This window comes from Aphelocoma coerulescens, chromosome 9 (assembly GCF_041296385.1).
Source record: "Aphelocoma coerulescens isolate FSJ_1873_10779 chromosome 9, UR_Acoe_1.0, whole genome shotgun sequence".
NCBI classification, from domain to species: Eukaryota; Metazoa; Chordata; class Aves; order Passeriformes; family Corvidae; genus Aphelocoma; species Aphelocoma coerulescens.
Genome location: NC_091023.1, coordinates 26,758,763 through 26,783,698, shown reverse-complemented (window position 1 = coordinate 26,783,698; position 24,936 = coordinate 26,758,763). Strand labels below are relative to the sequence as shown.

General features: G+C 42.6%; 3 protein-coding genes across 4 annotated transcripts in view; 2 read left to right on the top strand and 1 right to left on the bottom strand.

The window, feature by feature from the left end:
- RNF13 (ring finger protein 13) overlaps nt 1-17,573 on the top strand; it is a 31,460-nt gene extending 13,887 nt beyond the window's left edge. For both annotated transcript variants that reach the window (XM_069024931.1, XM_069024929.1), the window contains exons 4-10: nt 1,793-1,918; nt 4,360-4,447; nt 6,228-6,318; nt 6,800-6,905; nt 8,947-9,040; nt 14,752-14,832; nt 16,117-17,573. In XM_069024931.1, the coding sequence (XP_068881032.1) occupies nt 1,793-1,918; nt 4,360-4,447; nt 6,228-6,318; nt 6,800-6,905; nt 8,947-9,040; nt 14,752-14,832; nt 16,117-16,481 (951 nt within the window). In that variant the 3' untranslated portion in view covers nt 16,482-17,573. The remainder of the gene's footprint in view (nt 1-1,792; nt 1,919-4,359; nt 4,448-6,227; nt 6,319-6,799; nt 6,906-8,946; nt 9,041-14,751; nt 14,833-16,116) is intronic.
- A 3,642-nt stretch (nt 17,574-21,215) lies between these two features.
- Nucleotides 21,216-24,906, bottom strand: PFN2 (profilin 2). The gene is made up of 3 exons (XM_069024933.1): nt 24,673-24,906; nt 23,504-23,696; nt 21,216-21,631 (listed from the first exon to the last, which is right to left on the bottom strand). The coding sequence occupies exons 1-3, from the start codon at nt 24,802-24,804 to the stop codon at nt 21,534-21,536; spliced, it is 423 nt and encodes a 140-aa protein (XP_068881034.1). The 5' UTR covers nt 24,805-24,906; the 3' UTR covers nt 21,216-21,533.
- LOC138114452 (translation initiation factor IF-2) overlaps nt 24,803-24,936 on the top strand; it is a 37,561-nt gene continuing 37,427 nt past the window's right edge. Inside the window, exon 1 of the mRNA XM_069023878.1 lies at nt 24,803-24,878. Within this exon, the coding sequence (XP_068879979.1) occupies nt 24,803-24,878 (76 nt within the window). The remainder of the gene's footprint in view (nt 24,879-24,936) is intronic.

Genomic DNA, 24,936 nt, shown 5'->3' with positions numbered 1-24,936 from the left:
GTTACAGACTTTGTAGTGTTGTGCCTGTCACCATGAACTTGGCAAAGAACAAGATTTGCTGGTGCAGCCTCTCTGCCAAAAGTGATATTATTGCAAAACTAAATTCCTCAAAACAAAATTTCTTCTCTGTTTTAATTAAACTTTATGAATAACATACTTTTAAAGTATAAGATTATATATAAAGAATTAAAAGTATGTTTAAACTGATGGTTCATATAAATATACACTGTATATATAGACTATCATACATATTTGTGTATGTGTATTATGTTTGTGTATATAAACGGTATATAAAAACTTACACATATTCTATATATTTAAACTGACAGTTAACTTGTACATTGATATGTAATTATGTATTTATTATATATATTTCTAAACAGCTGATGACATCTCTATCTAAAGCTGTCAGTGAAAACCAAAAGCTTAGGATATATCTAGACATGTAGCAGTAATTTCTTCAGCCCACAGCAGTGCAAGTTCTCATGATCTTTATTTGCATGAAACACACTACTTCTATTTTTTTTTTTTTTTTTTTTTTTTTTTCAATTTACCTCTCTTTAGCTATATGATAATTTTCAAGTCTGGTAGGAATATTCCTCTGTCAAATGCTCTTCTGCTGCATTAGTGTTAGAAAGCCTCTGTTACACTGTGACCTTACCATGCACAAGACCCAGGAAGGTGATTTTCTGAAGAGAGGTATTTCATGTGAAGGGTAGGCAAAACTTCTCTGGGTGTCCAGTCTGGATTTTTCTGTAGTTTGGTATTACAATATGTTATGAAGAGACTTAACAAAGGGGAGACTAGTTAATACCAACCTAATAATTAATTAACTAACATTAAGCTAGCTAATCAAGAAGCTCCTTCTCAGGTGATCTAGAGAGCTGACCAAGGAAGCAAGCCCATTCTACCAAGGGGAAAAGGGCCAGCCCGCTCCCTTCAGAGTTTGGACAGGCAGTGCTGTACAATGTGCCTCGTGTGATACTGGCACTGTTGTGGGTGGCAGTACGGAGTAGTTCTGGCACTGGGGAGGAGGGCTGAAGGGAGTAATCGGCCTTGAAGTCGCAGCACTGGGGAGTAGAACTCATGCCGGCACATCCCATATTCAGGTGAGCGTGTTGCCTGTGAGAGAAGCTGTAGAACTTCTCAGCAGATGTAAAGTGTGAGGTTATGAGAGTTTCTACTTCAACATTGTCAGTGGTGGAGAGCTCAGCCACCTAAAAACAACTGAAAGATTGCTTCAAAGTTGATATTGCCAGAATTTCCTACTTCTGTGAAGCTTTCATCTGTAGCTTATTGAGTGATCTTTGCTTATCACAGCAAACCGACTATTTTGTATGCTAGGTCAGTGCTGGGGTCATACATGGAACTTTGCTTGTGTTCTGTTGTTAATTGGTGAGTTCTGAGTTTGTGTTGGTGCTTCTTAGGCCATTGTATTTCTGATTTCTTGTTTAGTCTCCATATGTCTTAGAATAATAGTTACCCTATATTAATGTAGTATATGCCATCTTACTGTATCTTGCATTACACTGCAAAGTCTGAGTATGATGGGATTAGAAAAACTGTATTTTCTTTCAAACTTTCTAATTCTTTACAGACATAAAGATTCTGATGAATCAAAATACGTAGTCAGGGAAGTAGCAGAAATCTTGCTATGGTATAGGACTGAGCTGATAATAAGAATTTGTTTAGCTATTGTATGAAAATGTGCTGTTTTCTTTCCATATACTTGACTATCAACCCCCTTTTGTTAAAGAGAAATGAAGCTTCTTTTTCTGCTCCTGTTTTCTAGGGATTTCTAATAAATTCCAAACCAGAGAATGCATGTGAGCCTATAGCGCCACCTCCTCTGAGAGACAACTCCTCTGGTGCTTTTATTGTGTTAATCCGAAGGCTGGAGTGCAACTTTGATGTCAAGGTAAGATTTGATTTCCCCTCACCCTCTGTTTCAGAGTTTACTAGTGCTTCAGAAAAATATCTGTCGCTAACAGTGGAATAGATACTGATATGAAGGGGAGGGAGAATTTTATTGTCTCCAGACAGATAAAGCAGAGCTCACCAAGTCCAGCCAATAACCTACCTATGACTAAACACCATTATGTCAACTACACCAGAGCACTGAGTGCCGTGTCCAGTCTTTCATTAAACATCTTCAGGGATGGAGACTCTACCACCTCCCTGGGCAGCCCCTTCCAATGTTTTATTACCCTTTCTGTGAAGAAATTCTTCCTCATGTCCTCTGGCACAGCTTAAGACTGTGTCCCCTGGTATTACTGATGGTTGCCTGGGGCAAGAGCCCTATCCCCACCTGGCTGTACCCTCCTGTCAGAGTTGTAGAGAGTGAGAAGGTCACCTGTGAACCTCCTTTTCTCCAGGCTGAGCCCCCAAGCTCCCTCAGCCACTCCTTGTGCTTCAGACCCTTCCCCAGCTCCATTCCCTTTTCTGGGCATGCTCTAGCCACTTGATCTTTAAGGTCCCTTCCAACCCTTAACATTCTATGATTTTAAAAATGCAAAATTAGAATGATTTGTGTTTGACTATGGTTTTCTTGGAAATTAACCTGATACAATGGGGCAGCTAAGGATGTCTTAAGAAAAGCAGGGCTCTTCAGTTTGTTATTGACTTTCATGAACTAAAAGGAGATTCAGCTAGATTTGCTTTTGCTGCTGTGTGGTAGGTTCAGTTATGTGGTAATTGAAACATATAAATTCTATGTAGACTGTAGATTGCACCTGCAGAGGCAGGTTCACTGCATGTAATCTGCCTTCACATCGGACTTGGGAATGGCACATAGCCTGTCCTGGGGATCCTGCCACCGCATGTGCATATGGCTCAGTGGGAAAAGAAAGGGGGACGAATGGCTACTTGCCTTTTTTTCATGTCCTCTTTGTCTGTCTAATTGTTGTCTATACACTGACGGGACAGTATTGCTTCTGGGGACATGGTTAAAGGAACAGGTCTGAATTTGGAAGACTTCTACATTGCCGTTGAGAGGTCTCCATAGTCAGTCCTTTATAGATTATGTCACGTGAGCTCTGTATGTAAGAATTTTTGGTTACGTTTTATATTTCGTATGTTGATAGGAAAGGGGGTTCCCACTCATTTCTTGTTAGACAAAGAGCAAAGTAGCAAGTGGATCATCATTTCCAAGGTGAGCATGGGTATCTGCATACTCTGTGCCCAGCGAATCCACATCTTTAGTATATTGTTAATACTCCTGCAGTATTGCATTGTATAATTGCGTGCATAGTACAGCATTTTCCCTTAAAGTTTCTGCCAGAAAGTGGCATGTGTGCTGAGATGTGAGCTGGATTACCCATCAACTACTTGACCAACAGAATGCATATTTTAACAAAAATTGAAAGTTGTCTCTCTCGTTCTGTTTTATGTTAAAAATGACAAGTGCAGGTACATAATTATTTCTTGATTTCTTTATGTATGCACTATGGATATTTTCTGTGGTGATAAAATATTGGCCAAACTCCCAACCATGCATGTATGTTAACATCTTAAATGGATTTACTTTTTTTTTTTCATTTTTTTTTGTAATATTGGGATTTCTCAAGGTGTCTATTCTGCATTTTCCAGTAACATTGTTCCGATGTTTGAAATATAGTCATTAGCAATATGAGAAGAGAATCAGTGTTGTTGGGATGAAACCCAAAAGTTTCTCAAGGTGCTCTAAGTGCTTTTTGCAGCTTGCAAGGAGTTTTTTATACTGTGGCGGATGCAGTAAAAGCAATATCCAAGATGAACAGTTGTAATTTAGCTAAGTTTATGTTGGTAATAGTCACTGCAGTAAATGCCATTTACATGGACCTTGGGTTTTCATTGTATTGATGAAAAGGTGAGTTTATATTAGTAATGTAACTGGTACACAGGATGTTAATAATTTTGTACCCGTAGTTATAATTTTGCACTTCTCCATGAGAAAGCTTCTTATACCTGGGCTTTCAGGTGAGATATTCCACATCTCTAAAGCACAGAAAAGATACTGCTCATCTGACTTCATGAACTATCGAGTGGTAATTTCTAGATTACCAAAGTAAGTTAGTGCCTTTATTTTCAGTTGCAATCAAATGTTTTTAACTACCCCTAGAAAGTTTTAAATTCTATTTTTAATATAAAGATAGTCTGTCTGCAGACAATATTAAAATGGCTTTCTAAAAAAATAACTACATGAGTATAAGAATAATGATACAATTTTGCTTTGAAAGGTGACACTTGGTTTATAAATGCAAATTATGTTCATATTAATCACTTTGTCAAAGTGTACCTTATCTCAGAAAGCACAGACTTTCACAGTTACTGTATTTGGAAGCAATATTCTTTCCAGTAAGTATTTTGTGTGGCTTACAGGTCTTAAATGCCCAGAGAGCTGGATACAAGGCAGCTATAGTTCACAATGTTGATTCTGATGACCTCATAAGCATGGGATCCAACGACAGTAAGTACAGGTATCACTTCTTCTCTCCTGTTTGAATATCATTTCACCGACTGGAAACAGCAGCACCACCAAAAACCCCTCAAAACCTCAACCACAAAACCACCACCACAAAAACAAAAACTGCAACCAAACTAAACAAAAAACCCAGAGAAATCCTCCTGCTTTTAAGATTTAGTAACAGGAGATATTTGCATAGGAACAAATACATTGACTTGTGCCTTCTCTGAATGTTTCTTTTGATTTTCCTTCAAACTTTAGTTCAGGTGTTCTGGGCTAGATTTATATTACTGATGTGGAAAATAGCTGAGGTGTTGTTAATTAAGTAGAAATACGGGAAAAGTAGAAAACTCACATTTAGAAGGAAAAACTTTATAATATGACATTTTAGTATTTAGAACCATAGAACCCTTTATAATATGACATTTTAGTATTTAGAATCATAGAACCCTTTAGGTTGGAAAAAACTTTTAAGATCATGAAGTTCATCCATGATAGTCATTCCAGTTTGTTGTTGCACTGTTAGGTACATCTTCCTGTTCTCTGGACAAATGGATTCTAGTATATCATGTGCTTTTCAGTTTTTTTTTTTAAAACTTTCAGTTTTTCAGTTGGAAAAAGAGTATTTAAAGACCGGTGCACCATTTAATATTTGGTTCTTGTGTTAGCTGTTCCAGTTTTAACCTTCATGGAGTGAATATGTTCAGAACATCTTGAAATCTAGTCAGAATGTTGGGTTTGTTCTGTGGTATGAGCTTTGTGTTTCTAGTGCTGTTACTGCTTTCTTCGTGGCATTTCTTTATTTTGTCCAGTTTTTCAACTTGTTCAATAGGAAAATAAGAGGAAAATAAATTCTTTTCCAGTGGAAATGCCATTGGGTAAAGTAGGAATGAACTTTGACAAACTAAATGGGAGCTGAGTAGCTCAGGCAGTTATGTGAAAGTGGGTTTAATGAATTCTCAACCCACGTGAATCTTATTTTCAGATTTCACTGAGTAACCAAAATGTAGAACAAGTCCGCAACACAGACATAGTGTGGGGTGCTGTTCAGCCATGTGTGCTTTTGCCTGGGGAAACCTGACTGCTTTGAGATGGACTAAACTCTGATTACTTTGAGCCTTAAATGCGAAGCATTAGGGGGAAAACCAGTATAAAGTGAAGCTGAGGACAAGGTTTTCTAGAATATGGGATTTATCTTTCAATAAGTTTTCATTTATTACTGCCTTCACTGGTAAACAGAGAAGACAACAGTTCATCCAGTTTCTTGGGACTGAAGTAAAGATGTGGGACTTGTTAATTTTCTTCTTTCTTCTTTTTGACCTTATCTAGCCACAGTTGTTTCCAGTATGTTTATTTATGTTTGGGGTGAAAAGGAGGGAAGACAGATTATTTAAAACTTACAGAACCAGATCACAAAATCATGTAAGTTTCCAGAAATTCTGGAAATCAATGGAACTGTGTGACTTGCTTGAATATGAGTAAAGAATGGTGTTCTGGTTAAAATTATGATCCTCTTCTGTCAACATATTTTGGTTTTATGCTCCCTTTAACTATTCCATTAGGAATTTTGATTTTTCTACCTGCAATAAATTCCCTAGAAATTGTGTAGGAAAAATAATAGTACTTACATGAAGTAAAGCTGTAACATGCATGTCCATTGGTCTGTATGTCACTATATGTCTTCCTGTTGTGATAGTCTCATAATGTTCAGGTTGTATATATTGAGTACCCATAGCTTGTCCATGTAATAATAGTTTTATTTTCCTGCCTTTTTTTTATGCAGTTGAGATTTTAAAGAAGATTGACATTCCTTCTGTCTTTATTGGTGAGACGTCAGCTAATTCTCTTAAAGAGGAGTTTACTTACGAAAAAGGGTAGGTTAACTCACATGCAGCTGTGTTACTCCTTGCATTAGATCATTGTCTCTTTAGAATATTTGTGGCCTTAAAATAGGATGTTATGATGACAGAGGTTATAGGTGTTCCAGGTGAAATCTTGTGCCTGAGAGCAACCTGCCATGCTTTAGTAAATAAGAATGATTTCACTGTATCTTTCGATAGTCATGTTATATTTTTTTCATTCTGCTGTCACAGCAGCCATGAGGTGGTTTTCCTAGTTTCTCTAGATTTGATTGAGGTCAGTAAATAATTTTAACTCAAAAAACAGTTTTATCCTTTTATTTAATTAGCTTTGTATTGTGTGGGTATGGACTGAATTTTCTATGTTGTTGTGCACAGGTAGGATTCCTGTAGTGCGTCTAATGATAATCTTTTGGGTTTTTTTATTGTATTTGTTCTTCAACTTGTTCATTAAATTCTCATTAATTTAGAAAGTATTATCTCTTTCTCCCCACAGTGGCCATGTTGTGTTAATCCCAGAGTTCAGTCTTCCTTTGGAGTACTACTTAATCCCTTTCCTAATAATAGTAGGGATCTGTCTTATCCTCATTGTCATATTTATGGTAAGTTTCTTCTTCTAATAATATTTTTTTCTTTCAAATCATCAGGGAACTGTCACACACTGAAGTTAAAGGAAAGTATACAGTAAAGGAAGAGTGAAGCTGTGTGTACTGCACATATCTGTACCATGCTTACCTGTAATCATTTAGTTCCTCAATAAAACAAACAGGTGCAGAATTTTGTCAAAGGGATATCAGGAGCCTTTTGGATGTTCTCCCTAGCATGTAACTGCTTATAGGAATTGTCCTCACTGCCAGTCTTACACTCCACGAGTGTTTGCTTTTTGGCCCCATACAGAGTGACCTGTCCTTGTGCTTTTGTACACTGAGGGGATATCCCGACTTACCAAACGTAATAATCTTTAGTTCCACTGTTCCACAGTGCAGGGCTCAGTGCTTTGTACTGCAGGTGTAGTTACAAGTGTGTGAGCACAGAGCCTCACAGCACAGAGTGTAGATCTCAGCACATGCATTGCCTGTAGAGGTTCTCAGTTGGGACATCTTTTCTTGAAATGGTAAGATAGCATAGCTACATATTATTTCAGGATACTAAGCATCCCATTTTTTGTGATCTGTGCCCAATTTATTGTTTTACCTTTTAATAAAAAGAAAATAATGCATCAACTGTTCTATAAACAATTACTTAAAATATTTTTGTGCATTAGTATTTTTTGCACTGCTAGTTACATATTTCATTGACAATCCTGGGCATGTTTGGGACAATTGCAAGTGCAGCAGCTCTCTGAAAACAGAGCAGAATGATCACCTAGAGATGAATTTTCTTTTTAGCAAAGCTTTTACTGTCTTTTACAGTGTTCTGCTGGACAAAACCACCCCATTAAAGCTAATTGTGTACACAGGATGATGGGTGAGCTTTCGAAAGGGTCAGGCTCAGGGGGCTGCAGTGAAGGGGGTAACACCTGGCTGGTGGTTGGGCATCACTGGTGCTCATCAGCATTCAGCTTTACGGCGAGTTCTCTGCAGTGTTGCTGTCAGCAACCTGGACAGAGGAGTTGAGTACACACTGAGTAAATTTGCCAAGGATACTAAACTAGGAGATGCTGATTCCTGGCATATAGAGAGGCCTTCACAGAGACATCTCAATAGACTAGAGCACTGGACAATTAATTTGTGCAGTGAAATTGATCCCAGGGAGGTTCCAGGCTGGATTTGGTCCTTATTTGTTACTAATTCTGTCCCTGCCTCTTTGGGACAATCTTGTTTTTAACTAGGAGATTCATGTGAGACTCTGGTTGTTACTAAGGATCTGGATTACACCAGAAAAACTGCAGTTTGTGCATACAGCTTATTGCTCAACTGTGGTGAAAGAGTCTGAACGAACAGTTTAGATTCAAATATCCTTTGTTTGTTTGCTTGTCATCATATTTAAAAAAGAATGTCATATCACAGGTGCTAGATTTAGAAATTGAACTAGAAATAGCATTAGGGACTACTAAGAAAATGGAAATAGAATCTTTGTTATAGTTATTTAGAGAGCTTGGTTTTACTAGTTATTTAGTTATTTTACTTATTTAGTTATCTCGGTATGGGATAGCATAACATGTAATAATGACTCAAAGCAAACCTTTTACTCATCCCCAACCTACTGTTTTAGATAATATGAAAACAGTTCTGATGAATGTGGGAATAATTCTCTAAAACAGCTGTAATTATCTAAATCTGTAAGGAAGGCTGTTCAAACTTACTGAATTGTGTTTTGCTGTGTAATATGCTTCCTGCTTTTCACAGGCCTCAGTAGAGGATTACAGCAGTGGCCATTTATTTTATATATATGGGCATACCTTTTTCTTTCTCTTTCCTCCAAAAAAAACCCCTTGTGTATTCTCAGTTCCAAGTGCCATGTTTGTGGAGAACATCCTTTAGGCTTGTTTGGCTTCATCCTGATGTTCAGGCAATGGAAGAGGTTATTCTATGTTAGTTGGGGTTCCCTTTTGACCAACTTAGTGCATAGCTTCATAAATCAAAACTATTGTTTTTTTATTGGTTTAACATACTGTTCATGTTATCTTATGTCTGTTTCCAGATAACAAAATTTGTTCAGGACAGACACAGAGCAAGAAGGAATCGACTTAGGAAGGATCAACTTAAGAAACTTCCTGTACATAAGTTTAAGAAAGGCAAGTGGATCATTCGTTGTCTAACTAATGGACCCCATTGTTTTTAACACCAAAGACCCTCTAAATCAAAGGCATATTAAGTTTCAGAGGTAATTTTGAGTACACTTGAAATAGATAGTAGAGTTTGGAGTGAAAGCATGCAAAACATTTGGCTTGACCCTGTTCTCGCTAAAATAGAGGAGTTCTAATACTTCTTTAATAGGAGCAGAGCAGACTGTGGCTGAGCATTAAAACATTGCTTAAAAAAAAATCAGTGCAGAAATTGCATTAAATTTCCTTGTACTCCCATTACCAGTGACCACAGCAGCCCCTGTGTTGCAGTATTTCCTTTATTTGGAACTGCCACTTCCAGTGCTGCATCCAGCTCTGGAATCATCAGCACAGGACAGATGTGGATCTGCTGGAGGAGATCCAGAGAAAGCCATGATTATGCTCTGAAAGCTGGAGCCCCCTCTGCTCTGGAGCCAGGCTGGAAGAGCTGGGGGTGTTCACCCTCCAGGGAGTCCTTAGACCCCTTCCAGTGCCTGAAGAGATCTGTCTGCTAAGAAAGGTGGAGACAGACCTTTTTACAGGGCTTGTTGCAATAAGACAAGGGGGTGATGGTTTTAAACTGAAAGGGGGTGGATTCAGGCTAGATAAAAGGAAGTAATTTTTTTACAGTGGGGGTGGTGACACACTGGCACAGGTTGCCCAGAGAGCTTATGGCTGCCTTACACTGAAACATTCCAAGGCCAGGCAGAATGAGGCTTGGAGCAACATAATCTAGCAAAAGGTGTCCCTGCTCACTGCAGGGTAGTGGAATAGATGATGTTCCAACTCAGTCTATTTAATGACTCTATAATTATTAGTCTGGAAACTGGTAAATACTAGTGACATATAAGTTGCCTGATATTGTAGAGTGTAGAAACAAAACTATCTTGAGGGTGTAATTCCTTTACCTTCCTAGAGGAGCAATCCTTTCAGTCAATCACAATACTTTTGTGAGGGCAAGAGCAATTCAAATTTAATACCAAGATACTTGCTGTTGCGAACATCTCTGTGGCGAGTAGGGAATGCAGTAACAAAATATATGCAGTTGGCTTTCTGCAAAGTTCTAGTCAACAGGCCTCATTTTGAGTAATTCCACAGAATGGAACATAGACTGTATAAAAATCTGTTTTCTACACTAAAAGGGTTTTGGGGCAGTTGCTGTGTTGTGGTTCTTTACAAAATGGTTTGTTTTGGTCACACAAAAGTCAGTGGGAGTTGAGAACTCATATATGATGTCTTTATAACAAAGTGAGCACAGCAGAAAAGTCATTTACTGCGCCTGTAATGTGATCGGTAGCAAATCTGAGTGTTCTGAAGAAAATAGCTCAGATGTAAACTGGTATTACAGAATTTATCCTCATAAATATATATATTATTTCCAAGCTGTCTTAACTTTCACCTAAATGGAATCTAGGCCAAGACTGAAATGATCTTTAGATCTGAAGTTCAATGAAATTAAAGAGTGTAGCCTTTCACTCTTGAAAGAAAATGTCATAAATTCAGGGAAAATTTAGGGAAGAAAAGAAAATGTCATAAATTTAGGGAAAATAGAATGCTGTGGGGGAGATGTTATCAAGAAATTAAAAACAAATGGAGGACTTTTTTTCTACATTGAGTGTCGAAAGTTACAATCGTAATGAGTGGTGAGGTATCTGATAAAGAATCCAGAATTTGGGTGTTGTTATAACCACAAGATTTTAAAAAATGAAAGTGGTTTTGTTAGGTGTCAGTATGAAAAAGGAGCTCAATTTCATACGGTTGTCTTTGAACTACTTAGTGTACACATGGGTAAAAAGCCCAAACATATGACAAATAGTAAGCTGGAAGAGGGCATGTCATTTTACGTAAATGCATGTTTTCAGGTATCATGTGTTGGCTTTCTGTGTACGTATATGCAGATACATGTGATTGAGCAATAGTGAGTGACAGGTGTCTCAATGACTTTTAAAGAGCTTTGTCTCAGTAAGTGGAGTTCTGCAGTTTATTATGTATGCCTAAATTGATTATTTTTTTCCCTGAAAATGGGATTATAAGTGGTCTAATTACTCTTCATTACTGACCCATCTACATGACTGCACAGTTCGTTATGGTTTAATAGAGAAAACATAACAGAAACTCTGCCAAAGTCTCAGCTGTAGTTTTGCATTTTGCGTTTCTCAAACCACACATACATGTGTGGGTAGGTAATTCTGTATTTCTGAAAATACTCTTTTTTATTTATATGTGCCAAGTAGTTAGAAGGTAATTTTGCTTACTAAATACTCTCCATACACAGTTTATTTAGGCAAGATACTTTATTTTGCAGCTATGTCCATACTTCATTTTTCATGATTCTTTTGGTGGTTCTGAGTTAGCTTCTAAATTAGAGTAATGGGAGTTTGAGAAAAAGATATCTGAAAAGTGTCTGGTTTAGAAATTAAATTAGATCTTGAGGGGCATGTGGTCATGGAGCTGAAACAGCTTGGGAACTAGTCCAGGAGAAAGAAATCCTGGGTGCCAGTGAGGGCCCGTGTCCCTGATCTCGGCTGCTGTGTGAATCTGCCTCCCTTCCCCAAGCCACAGGGAGAGAAGGCACCTGGAAATAGCACCAGTTAATTGCAGGTGTGATGACCTGTGGGAGGTGAGGAGTAGGTGGACTGCAGCAGATGGACACTGTGGCCGCTGCTGGAGCAACAGGGACAAGAGTTTGTTGGACATTGCTTTATGGTGAGGGCCCGGACTGCAGTGTTGGCAGGAGTGGGAGAAATACCTGTGGTGGCAGGAGTAGGAGAAATATCTGTGGTGGCAGGAAACTTTACCTGTACCTACCTGCCATAGACACGAGTGTGAAGTTCCACTGCTGTGTCATTTTCTTTTGAGGGTGCTGCTGTTCTTGGCCAGGGGATGCCCTGGGGAGATGAGCCTGCTTGAGAATAGCTGTCACTTTCCGTCACTGTTCTTTGGATCCCCCCAGAGTACTGCAGGATGTGTCTGGGGTGTCCAACCTTAGGCAAGGTGGGCCACACCCCCTTTTTTCCCTGAGGCACTGTCGTTGGTGCCTTCCTCTGCTGCACAGTGTGTAACCAGGGCACAGGCATCCAGCACCACGTGTTGGGCAGATAACTGCCCATGTGATGAGATGGACTAACATGAAGTGGAGCACTTGAACCTGTGAATGTCCAGTCCTTCAACCAGACCTGTCCATAAAGTGATGGGAAAGCTGCTGCCACATGTGCTTACGGCCATGTGATGGGTACAGATGGGCTGGGCCAGGCTGGTTGTTCTCGGGGTTTGCGCATCTAAAGAACACTTCATGGTCAGGAGAGCATGCAGCAGGAGCAAGTGGCTGCCTCAGGGGAGACATCACTGTCCAGCACTGCACTAGGACAATCAGGATCAGCTGTGTGAATACAATGCTCATAGTGTAATGGGAGAAGTACCATCAGGAGAAAGTAGCAGCGCCGGATGGGTCTGAATTCAAGAGGTATATGAAAGAAGAGTTCACCAACTTTTGCAGACGTTAAGGAAACTTTCCTGTCTGACCATTCAGATGCAACTCTGGGAGCCCATTTCCATCTCCTTCCAGATGCTGTTCTCTTAGGAATTTGTGTCACACATTTAAAGCCTTGATGTAAAACTAGATTTAGGGAAAGGGGGAGGTTTGTCCCATTACCAGAATTGCTGGCTGAGTGCCTGAAAGGCTGATTCAGGGTATCGCTGTTGCAGTGGTCAAGTTTTATTTTCACCTCCAACCTGATGGTTCCTGATCAGATGATGGTCTTCCCCCCACCCCCCCACACCTTTAGCTTCTCTCTGACCATGGGATTCTTTCTCTGTGGTGTTTATAGAGAAGGCTGAATCCTCTTTCAGCCCTCAGATGGCTAGGTTTACATTATCAGGCTCTTAAAAATTATTTTCCTTGCATAGTAGTTTCTCTGCTATGTGATCATAATCTTTCTTTGTTTCTGTTAAATTAATCTTTGAGGGATGTGGAGGGCCATGTTGAGGACTGAACAGTACTGAGACTTCTGGGAGGACTGCTCTAAATGTGTCCTACTGCAGCAGTTTTCTTTTTCCCGTTTGTATTATCACATTAGGAATACTAGTGATCAGTCACTGCACCCTGTTTCTTCTCAAATGTTTATAACTGATGAAATCTCACCTAAAAATTCCCAAGGATGTAACTTACATCTTATAGTACTAAATTTAATTCATATGCCATTATTCCAGATTTACAGATTTCTCTCTGCTATCCCAGATGCCCTCTGGATAATGGCTACTTAATCGTGTTTTGTATATCTGTAACTGATATGCGCCTTGGGTGTGTTATCAATATTGCTCCAAAGCAATTTTGTAACAGGACAGTACCAGTAAGTTTTCTCCAGCCTAATGAGCTTCCAACACCACCAGGAACAGCTTCCACTTACCAGTTCTCTCTGCTAATCCTCGCTGCCTTTATTTGACCAGGAGCAGTCATTTCACATACAGAACTTTCCTGGTTATTGTGACAGTGTCCAAGGAGAGATGATGTACCACATTTTTTTAATTCTGGAAATTGCCTACCTTCCTTGTGACCCTGCTAGGTTTGATCCTGTTTTCTCATTACTTACGTATCTTATAAAGGGCACTCATGAAGTGCCCTAACCTGTGTTATGGGCTGCTCTGGAAAGGGCACTCTTGTCCCTTTCCACAGAGCTCATATGTACTTCCCAGAAGAGAGTCCTGGGTGCAGAGAGGTAAGGAAGGCACCAAAAGATTCAGGACTTTCTGTCTTTGCCTGGAGAGAGACAATCTATGTGTGTTGAGGAAGAGGGTTTAAGAGCCAAACCATGGAATTTTATTTGTTCTCTCACTGCGTTGTTCTGCTTGCTGCTGTTTGGCCTCAAAATTTTGATAGGAAGCAGTGAACGAATTCCTTATTTTTCTCTGCTTGTGTGCAGCTTTTGCTTTACCCATTGAACTATCTTTTTCTCAAAAGTTTTCTCACTTTTCTCCTTCTGCCCCTTTTTTCTGTCCCTTGGGGGAAGCGAGTAGCTGGGCTGAAGCCACTGCAGGACTGGAGCAACTCTGGAGGCCATTGTCTTCACGAAAAGGGAAAGAGCCATGGGAACTGATGGAAGGAGCATGTTGTAAAACCCTTGACAAGAAAAAATTAAATGGGAATGCATTAACCTCTAGAAATTGTCTCTCCTTTGGTCATATAACATACCACACCAACCTACAGTGTGTCAGTACTGTAGGTGCTGTGTATCCCGTTTGTGAAGTTTGAGTTACAAACACTGAACTTCCTCCTGCAGCCAGAGTGTCATTCTTGATTATTATTCTTATTTTTTATCCAGTTTTCTTTGTTGCTATTTTTCTGCCTTAAGTTTTGTCAATAATGTATTAAAACCTGTATAGTAAAGTGAATGCTGTATTTTAAATCCTTTTATCTTACTTTCAGTAAGCATGAAAAAATATTGTAGAGATAGCACTTCATACAGTTTAAAATATTTTTATTAACCTTAAGTGGATGAGCTCTGGTTCCAGAGATGTGAAAAGTTCAGCAGTAGCTCTGCAGCTGGCAGGAACTGCCCTGCGTGGGCAGGGGGAAGTGGTGGTTCCTTCAGCCTGAGGAACAAGGCGGGAGAGCCCATGTGCGTGTCAGAAGGGTCTGCTGCCAGTCCTTCAAAGTCAAACTAATTCTCAGTTATGTGCTGTAGGAGATGAATATGATGTGTGTGCCATCTGTCTGGATGAATATGAGGATGGAGACAAGCTCAGGATCCTTCCATGCTCTCATGGTAAGCAGCTGTATTTTAGGTTTGAATTTAGATTAACAGCTTTCCAAAACATTGTCCAAAACCCACAGAGAATATGTTTAGTGAGTGATTTATAAAATTTCTTTTTGCTAATATTCAAGAGTGAATGTACAAAGTGGGAAAAGTGAAAGCTTGCTATCTCTTTTTAAAAGCTAAAATGCTAGTATTCCCACTTTGCATTTTTCCTTGGATGTACACATGAAAGAAAATCTGGGCTTGATGCTGTCCCCTAAATACCCATATTCATTGTAATACTTCCTCCATTAAAAAAAATAGGCTTTCACTTTCCCCGAAACAAGTAAACCACAAAATTGAGTTCTTGGTGACCTGGAGGTGCAGCTGAAGGGATTGGTCTGTCCTGGAGTCTGCAGCCATGCACACCACTGCCTGACTACACTTGGAAGTCAGTTAGTGAAATATTTTCCTGTGTCAGTCTTTCTCAAGTCCAGCCCACTGCAGAGATGTTACAGCCTTCTATACACAGCCAGCACAGCAGGTGACAGGTGGAGCTTTTTAGAACCTCAGTCATAAAACCAATTTCAAACTAGGCTGACAAACAAGGAATTCTCAGAAGAGAAAGAACAGGTCCATGGTGCCTCTCCCAGTGGGGGACTGCAGAGATAACTTAACTTGAACACCACCAACCACCACCATCAGTTCGTGTGGAGAACATGTTGCCAGTGTGCTTGACCAGGTACTAAATATAACATTGCTGGGCTGTGTAAATATGAGCTCTTTGCCAAGTAGAAGTCTCTCTTAGAAAGAAGAGATGAGTTTTTAATACCATAAGTAAGACACTTAAATACTTTTTTTTTAAACACGGCCAGTCTAGTTGCAGGGCCAATTGCAGACCTAATTTAAGATCCACAAAATCATGCGGTAATGTCATTTAATAATGCGGTGCTTTGATACGTGTTGGTGTGGAGGTGAGAGGCAATGTGAGGATGATGATGGTAGGCATGCCTGCTGCAAAGGGATGGAATGGCTCAAAAAGCTTTAAAATTTGTTGTCAGATGTGGCCTGTTCTACTACTGCTCTCATCCACTCAGTAGAGAGCACAGGTACTCATTGCATATACCGATGTGACTGAGATCCTAATCATCAGGTGTTTTGGTACAGGCTATGTGCCAACAAACTTGGGACTAAAATTCTCATGTGACTTCAGTTCTAAAATTCTCCCATGTCACTGAAGAGAAACACGGGTTAGCAGATTTCCCTGTCCTTTTCACTGTGATAATGATGTCCTTGTATTTTGTTTCCTAACAGCATATCACTGCAAGTGTGTGGACCCATGGCTGACAAAAACAAAAAAAACCTGTCCTGTGTGTAAGCAGAAAGTGGTCCCTTCCCAGGGGGACTCTGACTCGGAGACAGACAGCAGCCAAGAGGAGAATGAAGTGTCTGAGAACACTCCTCTGCTCAGACCTTTGGCCTCGGTCAGCACACAGTCCTTCGGGGCTCTGTCAGAGTCCCACTCCCATCAGAACATGACCGAGTCCTCGGAGTATGAGGAGGATGACAATGACAATGTTGATAGCAGTGATGCGGAAAATGGGATGAATGAAGAAAGTGTAGTGGTTCAGCTGCAGCCCAGTGAGGACAGGGAGTACAGAGTGGCAAACACTGTCTGAGACTACTAATGACCTATAGGTGTATGAACAAAAGGGTCCTTAAGGCTATTTACAAACCTTTGCATAGGGAATCTCTTTAATCTGTAATCCATTTGGTTTCTTTGATAGGAGCAGCTGTTCATGTAGTAGTACTCTGGTTAAATCATTACAGGTAGATTTATTTTTGATTCAGGTATTCAGTCACACATTCTGTCTTCTCAAAGCCAACAGTTAAACTGGACTTCACAATGCTAACGAATAATGTTAATAGTTTATATCAATAGAAATATCACAGAGACTCTAAATGTCTCTTGTTCAAATGGGATTTCTCTGGAAGTACTTTTATTTCTATTTCGTAGCTACAACTGGGTCATCCTGACAGCAATATTTATTACATGTAGATATGTGTTACCCCTTAGGCCCAACAAAAACTGTATTTGCATGTTTGTATAGTTTTCCTAAAAATTGTCACCACTGCTGAAAGGAAAATGTAGAACAGATCAATAATCTGTGTGCTGGTATGTCAAAACAAAGCAGAAGAAATTCCACTTTTATCTCAAAGCAGTGATTCCAAATAGTCCTTTGGAGTTTGCCATGGTAGCTGAGTTTAAGCAGTTACGTTGAGCAATTCCCAGGATGAGGAAGCCTAGAATATATGTTTAGTTTTGAGCAATTCACAAGGTCAGGTCCACCATAAGCACATTAATTGTCCCTCCTTGCTACTACTTCATTGTCTGGTTTCCAGTTAGGAGGTGGTAGTTGGGAAACAACTGAGACAGAGGTTTTGCTCCATATAGAAAAAGAAGTTTAGGTAAGTATTATCTTGATCCTTGGCTCATATACCTCTTACTAAGAGCATTTTATGCTGCATTAGTCTGCTAAATTGTATATAAAAAATTGTTTTCAAATACCTAATTTGAAAACAAGTGCTTACACCTGTCTCACAGAACTCAGTACTTACCAGTGTATCACAAAAAAGGTAGAATCTATATAATACCTCTGTAACTATGTAGAAAGTAAAACCATGCATATACTCAAATGGAGATTTTTTTTATATGGCCTTGACTAAGGAAAGCTTGAAAGAATGTTAATAAACATGTTTTCCACTTTAAATATCAAAAGCAGTTTATTGAACTTTTGCATCACTTGAGACCTTAAGTATTCGGCCTGCATTACTGAGGTTGAAGTGCTTTTGAAGATGAAGAACATGGAACTGTTGGGATCTCTGAGCAGATGTTTCCTGCGTCATACTGTGAATCACAGTACAAGGAGTTGCACTGACCAGTGCTGTGTGAAGAAGGTCTGAGTTATGCAGAAAACCTTCATTTTTGTTCACTTCTAGCTTGAGGAGGAGTTTGGACTGGCCAGAGTCTGTACATGTAGTTTGCCTGGGGGAGCATGAAGGAGGACCAGGGTACTCTGAACAATTCCTACCCAGCTGGCAGCGCCTGCAGAGCCACAGCCCCAGTGCTGGAACCCTGGACAGGCGATGGCAGGTGAGGTGGTCCCAGATGAGACTTCTGACTTAACACTCCATGCAGCCACACATGGTGCAATGCAGATCTGTTTTCTGGGCCTGGCTGAGAGGAGGGAAAGTTTATTTTGCACAATGAGGCACAGTAAAAGGATCATAATGAAAGGATGATTCATCTCCAAACCACTGCTGCCGGCAGCCGTGGGGTAATGACAATCAGTGTAGTGGTGTATTTTCATCAGGCAAAATTCCCCTTCATCATGCATATGTCTAGGTGAGTCCAAATGGGAAAATGGTTTCTGAAAATGTAATTACTAAGGTGAAAGATGTTTCTCAAACTAGGTCCCTGCAGTTGCTGCGTGTATGTTTATTCATTGTTGTAATCCAGGCACCCCACAATCTGGAGTTCCAGAACCATGAACTGACCTAAACTTTGTAATATGCTCTTATGTAATTCTAATGCCTGCAATCATTTATGCTAGGAAAATTCACCAACAAATGCATTTGAAAAAGTCATTTGAACAACACCTAATTCTTAACCAAGCAGAAGTGTACAGGTGACATACACCCACTCAAAAGAGGGGAATTGGTCAGAAAGGAACAATGTCACACGAAGGAATGTGATGACAAGTACCTGGTGTGTGCTGCCAGCAGCTGCTCTGCCTCTGAGGTGATGCTACAGTCAATTCCATCCACTCTGGCCTTACCACAGAAGCAGCTTTGGGAATGTGCTACCGTCAGCCTCCTAACCAGGGAGAAACAAAGTTCTGCAGTCAAAAGGTGAGTGCAACTTTGTGTTAAGACACTGAGCACAGCTTCACGTGTTTTATGGGGGAAGCAGATTAGCATCCTCTGTACCAGTTACTGCTGAACAAGTATTTGCTCTGTGCTGTGGGTGTGTTGGTCCGTTCTAACTTTGGCAGTGGGAGGTACAGTTCAGACACAGAGCCACTTGGCAGTGGGAGAATATGAACACTATATAGAGGAAGGTTTTAGTTAGCCAGCTCTCATGCCAAGCAGAGGAGCCAGGTGCAGCTGACACTAAAGATGAAGGTGTGGGGGAAGGAGGGGAGAACAAAGGCATTTCCAGGTCCTATCCAGAAGCACCTGACTAGTTTGAGGGCCTAAGCTGGCAGAGCCTTTCTACAGATTCATGTCCCATGATCTGGGCTTGACTGTCCTCCCATCCCACAAGCTCCAGGGTTCACCATCACATCCCATTGGGCCTGTGTTTTTAGGAGTTCTCAGCCGCAGCAGCAAATAGAAGTGCAATCCTGTAAGGTAATGGAGACTTTAAATCTGCCCCTTCTCTGGGTGAGGGGAGCACATTCCCAGGCTTGGGTGTATTGACCTGGGCAGGCCACCACAAGACTCCTTTGCCAGGTCCTATGTGAAGTCTCTTTCAGCTTGTTTCAGGAATGGTATACTGGGCATTCAGAGGGCAGGGGAAACCCGTACCACAGAGCTGGATAAATGTGGTATTAAAGAGATGAGAAATTATCTCTTAAGATCTACCCCAAAGACTGCCTGGTTTTGACTGACGTCATGTTATCTCACTAATTATCATATTATTATACTACTGCTGTCCTGCAAAACTTAAAACTGCACTTAGACCTGAAGGTCTCAGAGGATTTCTGGGAGTGGGGGGGAAAAATTACCAACAGTCTGATTTTGTTTGGTTGGAATAAATTTATTTCATCTGTCTGTAAACAAGGTGTTTTTAATAGTTATGGCATTTTTTGAAATGCATATTAAATCAGATGAGTTAGACTGTATCCCAGATGTAACAAAGTGCAGGGAAAGAAATGGACAAATCAGCAACAAGAATTTGTTTAAATCTGTACATTATCCACAAGGCCCAACAATAGAAGCAAATACTAGAATGTCCCTAAGGTAGTGCCAGTCAAAAGAAACCCTCAGAGTCAGTTAAAATCCATCTCACAATAGCAACAGTTCATTTTTTTTTTAAACAATAGTATGGCACAGAATACATATTAAAAAATTCATCACAAGACAGCCAAGTCAGTTATTCCAACCACTACCATCTCCCATTTATTCTTTAGTATACAGAGTTCTGCAGTTCTTGCAATGGACATACAAGTCAGAACCGTGCCTGAACTGAGTTTGGTTACAGACATTTCAGATGACTCGTGCACAAGGCAGCTCACTCCATCGTTTCTGCAGCAAGGGTGTGACAGGTCAGATAAAGATTTTTAAATTTGAAATGGTATTTTGACAGTTTAGCTTACAAACTACCAACCTTCATCCAAACAGTGGCTTCAGAGCAGCCAAACTCTGCACCACTGAGTGATCTGGCAGAAAGACTGAAGCCAGTCAGAGCTCCCAGGGTAGCTGAAGGTGGCAGTTTTCCACAATGCCATTGCAGTTTCATATTAAAAAACAAAAACAACAACCCCCCCCCCCCAACCCCCAAGCTGCAAATTAAAATTGGTCCTATGAGAAACTGAAACCAGACACACTCCAGCTGGTTATGCCAGGCTAGCTAGTGGCCACAGTGGCAGCCTTGCACAAGTCAACTACAGAACAGGAGCTGGCAAAAAAAAAAAGTGCCTGAGCTATTGTAATGATGGAATGTCTGGGGAATCCCTAGGATGGTGGCTTAAGGTCATGGGAGGAAGTGCATCTGTACCCTTTCATAGTTTTGTGATTGCACTTGTTAAGCAGTACAACCATCAGACATCATCAAGAAAACGTAAGAGACTTGAGCCTGCAGTGAAGTGCAATGACAAAACTAATGTGACATTAATAGCTTTTGAGTGGCAAATTGGTTAAACAAACCAGGCACTATAAAAATGGGTGTAAGCAAACACATGGGTTTAAAAAACAGAAACAAAGAGAGGGACAGAAGTGAAGATATGCACGCACTTTTTTCCTCCCAACCATGCTCTGTGAAAGGAAGACTAGTGAGCTGTGACTTGCTCAAAGTGCTGAAGAGGCATTGATCAAATTAGATTGTACAATCGGCACCTTGTTTAGTATCTTGGTTTAGTTGTCAATATCACACTAATTGCTAAGACAAAGCAGAGCCTATACTTGGCATGTTCCCCTCCCAAGTTTCAAGTTATCATGCATATCATCATCGTGGTGGTGCCAGACGGGCTTGGTTACCTACAGTGGTTACAGAGATGAACGAGGGGGAACTGGAGTTATGACAGTAGGAAATGGGTAAATAAAAAACCACAAACTACCATCTACGGTCTGGTAGCACTGAGCACAAGCGGGTGGTGGTGCAGACAGCTGCTAGGTGGATGGGGAGAGGCTGCTCAGACATCAGACCTCCTCAGGTATAAAGCCAGTTCATATACTTTCTTGTTGAGTGTCCCTCCATGGACACCTTCCTTTCCCATGACTATAACCAATGCTGGAGTACACAAGGAAACAAAACAGAAATGGAAAGAATTAAAGGGAAAAAAAAAAAGAACACCTTTCCCCACCAACAAAGGGATACAAAGGAGACACAGGTTCATACCCCATCACCCTGCATTGCTAGTAAAGTTTCCAGAATGTAAGGTTTAAAGCTCACCGCCAGGAAAGTTTAATAGCAATCTTCCCCTAATACTTAACAGTCTGCCTAACAACTAGAACCCAGAGTCTCTCAAGTATTTTGCCATTGAGTATGCCTTCTTATTCAATCCGCCTCCATGGACCCCTTCTTTGCCCATTACAAAGACCAAGACTGAAAGAGAAAAGAAAAAAAGTTTTAAAAAGTGTGTTAGACATGGAAATAATGCAAGTTTAGACAGTGCAGTAAACACCCTCAAATTCAAGATTTAGTATTTGGGTATTAGGCTGGTTTAACAGTTTTGTTAAAACACAGATGTAGACAGGGCTACAAGCTATCCTCAGGGATTTTATCCAACTATGGAAGTTGTAAGAGTTCACTACTAAGAAAAATGCCACCAGCTATCAAAAAAGCATTACAGTGTCTCTCGCCATCAGTCATCACCCAGCAAGGAAAACCTTGCTGTAGTTTAAACACCTGTGGGGGCAGGGGTGCAGTGTGTGCACAAGTGTGACTGGAGAGTGGCAAAAGGAAATTCCCATGATCTGTGCTGCAGCAGTCACTGCTGGTATAGGAACCAGAGTAACTGCTTTGATGCTGGTAAAAAACCCCAAAGGGTGAGTTGGGCTGAAATCTTCCATGCAATAACACAACTATAAACCACATATTTTACATGAGACAAAATGCAGGGACAATTGTCATGCTGAGGGCTCTCCCCACTCCCCCAGTTCCAGCAAGATGTCCCAGATTGTCTGGTAAAAGGAATACTGGACGCTCCTCACCAGCAACTGCCACTGTGAGCTGCCATCAGATGTCCCCCAGCAGGGAGAGGGACACAGTGAGCACTGGGCTGCCACAGGCCAGGGACTGTTCACCAAGCTGGGAATGCTGCAGCCAGTCTACCTACATGTGATCATACATCGGAGCCTCAAGTTGCACCAGGGAAGGTTTAGGTTGGAAATCATGAAAATTTCTTCACCAAAAGGGTTGTCCAGCCCTGGCACAGGCTACCCTGAGGGGTGGTTGAGTCCCCATCCCTGGAGGGATTTAAAAGCCATGTGGTTGTGTCACTTGAGGCCATGGGTCAGTGGTGGCCTTGGCAGCACTGGGAGAATGGTTGGACTCTATGATCTTGGAGGGCTTTTCCAACTTTAATGACTCTTTTCCAACTTTAATGATACTATTTCCATAGCAATTTGCTCATAAAAGCTTAAGACAGTTCTCACTGCTATTTCACAAGTCAGAACTCTGCTTGTTTCACTTCAGTGCTGCCAACCCTCTTCCTGCATCCCTGCCCTGGGCTTTAGCCTACAGACACCTGCTCTGCCTTTGGTTTTACATCTATAAGCAGAAGTCTTGTCACTCATGAACCTGTTCAACAGCCAGCCCAAAAACGCTAGCCCAGGTGTTCCCAACATAAGGCACACCACTCCCAGCCAGTATTTTATATCCCAGATGAGTAGTTGCCCCATAATAGGTTTTACTGGAAGTTAAATGAAGAGCACAAGGAGCAGGTGTATGAGCATGAAGCACACTTCTCAGTGGTACCAAACTGGATGGGGTTTTTTTGCCTGGACAGACTTCAGCAGGCTCAATAGAAAATGCAAAAAGAGTTAGTGTAGAACTCTTTAAGTAGGAGCAGCTCATACATGAGAGTCACATTTTTGCAGAATAAACTTTCCATCAAGCAATTTACAAAAAGAAAGCTGCAGTCACTGCCTGTCATTAACAGACCCATCCTGAGCTTCAGGTATCAAGTGATGGAATACCAGCTAAGCCTACTTGGAGCTGCAGCCTGCTTTTTCCTGCTTGTCAGGGACTTGTTAACCATTGCACAGCCTGGTGCCGGGCTGGGGTGCAGCTGGGAACGGGGATGAGTGTAATTCCCAGTCAGAACTCAGCTAGAGCACTGCCATCCACCCCGTTGCATCACTTCCCAAAATTAGCCATTAAATACAGGAATTTGGTTTTCTTAATAGTTGATGTCTATGCTTAGGGTCACATTTCATAATTTAGCGATCTGAAGGTAAAGAAAAGGGTGCTTACCTCGTCCAGCTCTGCCTACAGCAACATTATATGTCGGCTCACCACCTTGACTCTTTGTCCTGATGTCCATTGTGCAGTCACCATCGACATACAGGCTATCTCTGATCACAGAGCACTTCTTTGCACCAAGGGTCAGACCATTGGTGAAGAAACCCTCTCGGTCTTTTCCTACAATCATATCTATTTCTCCTGGCTGCCAAAGGAAAGAGCTCAGAGTTAGCACGGCAGGGTTTTATTGCTGTAATTTCTATTTAGAAACGGTCCTGTCTCGTGTGGAGAGGCCAAGGCCGTGATTTCCCCTCGCTCCCCGCAGGAAGTGCTCCAGAACACAGGGCTTTGTTAGGCGCAGTCTGCGCTGCTCCGCAGTCGCTGCGCGCGGGGGAGCCTCTGCCTCGGCGATTCCGGGCCCGAGCCCGTTAAACGGCGCAGGGCATTTGTCGGAGACTGACCCCAGGCTGGCGCGGACTCTGTCTGCACCTGTCCCGGGAGATCAGCCCGGGGCCTGCCCGCACCCGCGGCACCAGCCCGGCTCTGGCCCGCCCGCGGGGCCCAGGCGGCTCCCGCCGCCGCGGCCCCTCCACCTCGCCCTCGGGAAGGGCCCCGGTCCGGAGGCTGGGGGGGGAAGGGGGGGTGCGGCGCGGGCCCGGCCGCACCGCGGCGGCCGCAAAGTGCAGCGTCACGGCGGGCCCGGCCCCCCGCCCGCGGCCCAGGCGGCCCCGCTCTGCCTCGGCCGGGACCGGGCCCGCCGCGCCCGGGGCGGGGCCGCGTGGGGCCAGGGGAGCCGCGCCGGCGGTCCCGCACGGGCCTTATCTTCGGGTGGCGGGGCCGCGGAGCCGGGCGGGCCGGGGGCGCGGGCGGGCAGGGCGGGGGAGCATCAATGGCAGAGCGCCATCTTGGCGGAGAAAACATGGAGCCGGCGGCGCGGCAGCGTTCGAGCCGCCTTCCCCCGCCGCCCGCCCGCTCGGCACCGGGCCCGCCGCCCGCACCCCCCGCTCTGGGCCGGCCGCCGACCCCGCCCGCAGGACCGGCCCCGTGCCGCTCCCGACGCGTACAAAAAGGCGGCGCGGGCGGGCGGCCGGGCCCGCGCCCCCCGCCCACAAGGTGCCCCCGTCCCCCGGCCGCGGCTCGTCGCCACCGCTCTCGGCCGCGCTCCCGCCGGCCCCGCTCACCGTGATGCTCTGGAAGATGCCGCCAGCCGTGGCTGCCCAGACGTACTTGGCGTCGCAGTAGCCCACAATGGCGGCCTCTTGGCAGCAGCCATCGCACATCAGGTTGTCCACGTAGCTCTGCCAGCCGGCCATGATCGCGGGGCGGCGGGCGAGGGCGAGCGGGCAGCGGGCGGGCCGGGGGCGCGGGGCGGGCGACGGTCCCGGCGGTGCGGCGGCGGAGCGGACCGAGCGCTGCGGCGGCGGCGGCGCGGCCCAGCCCAGCCC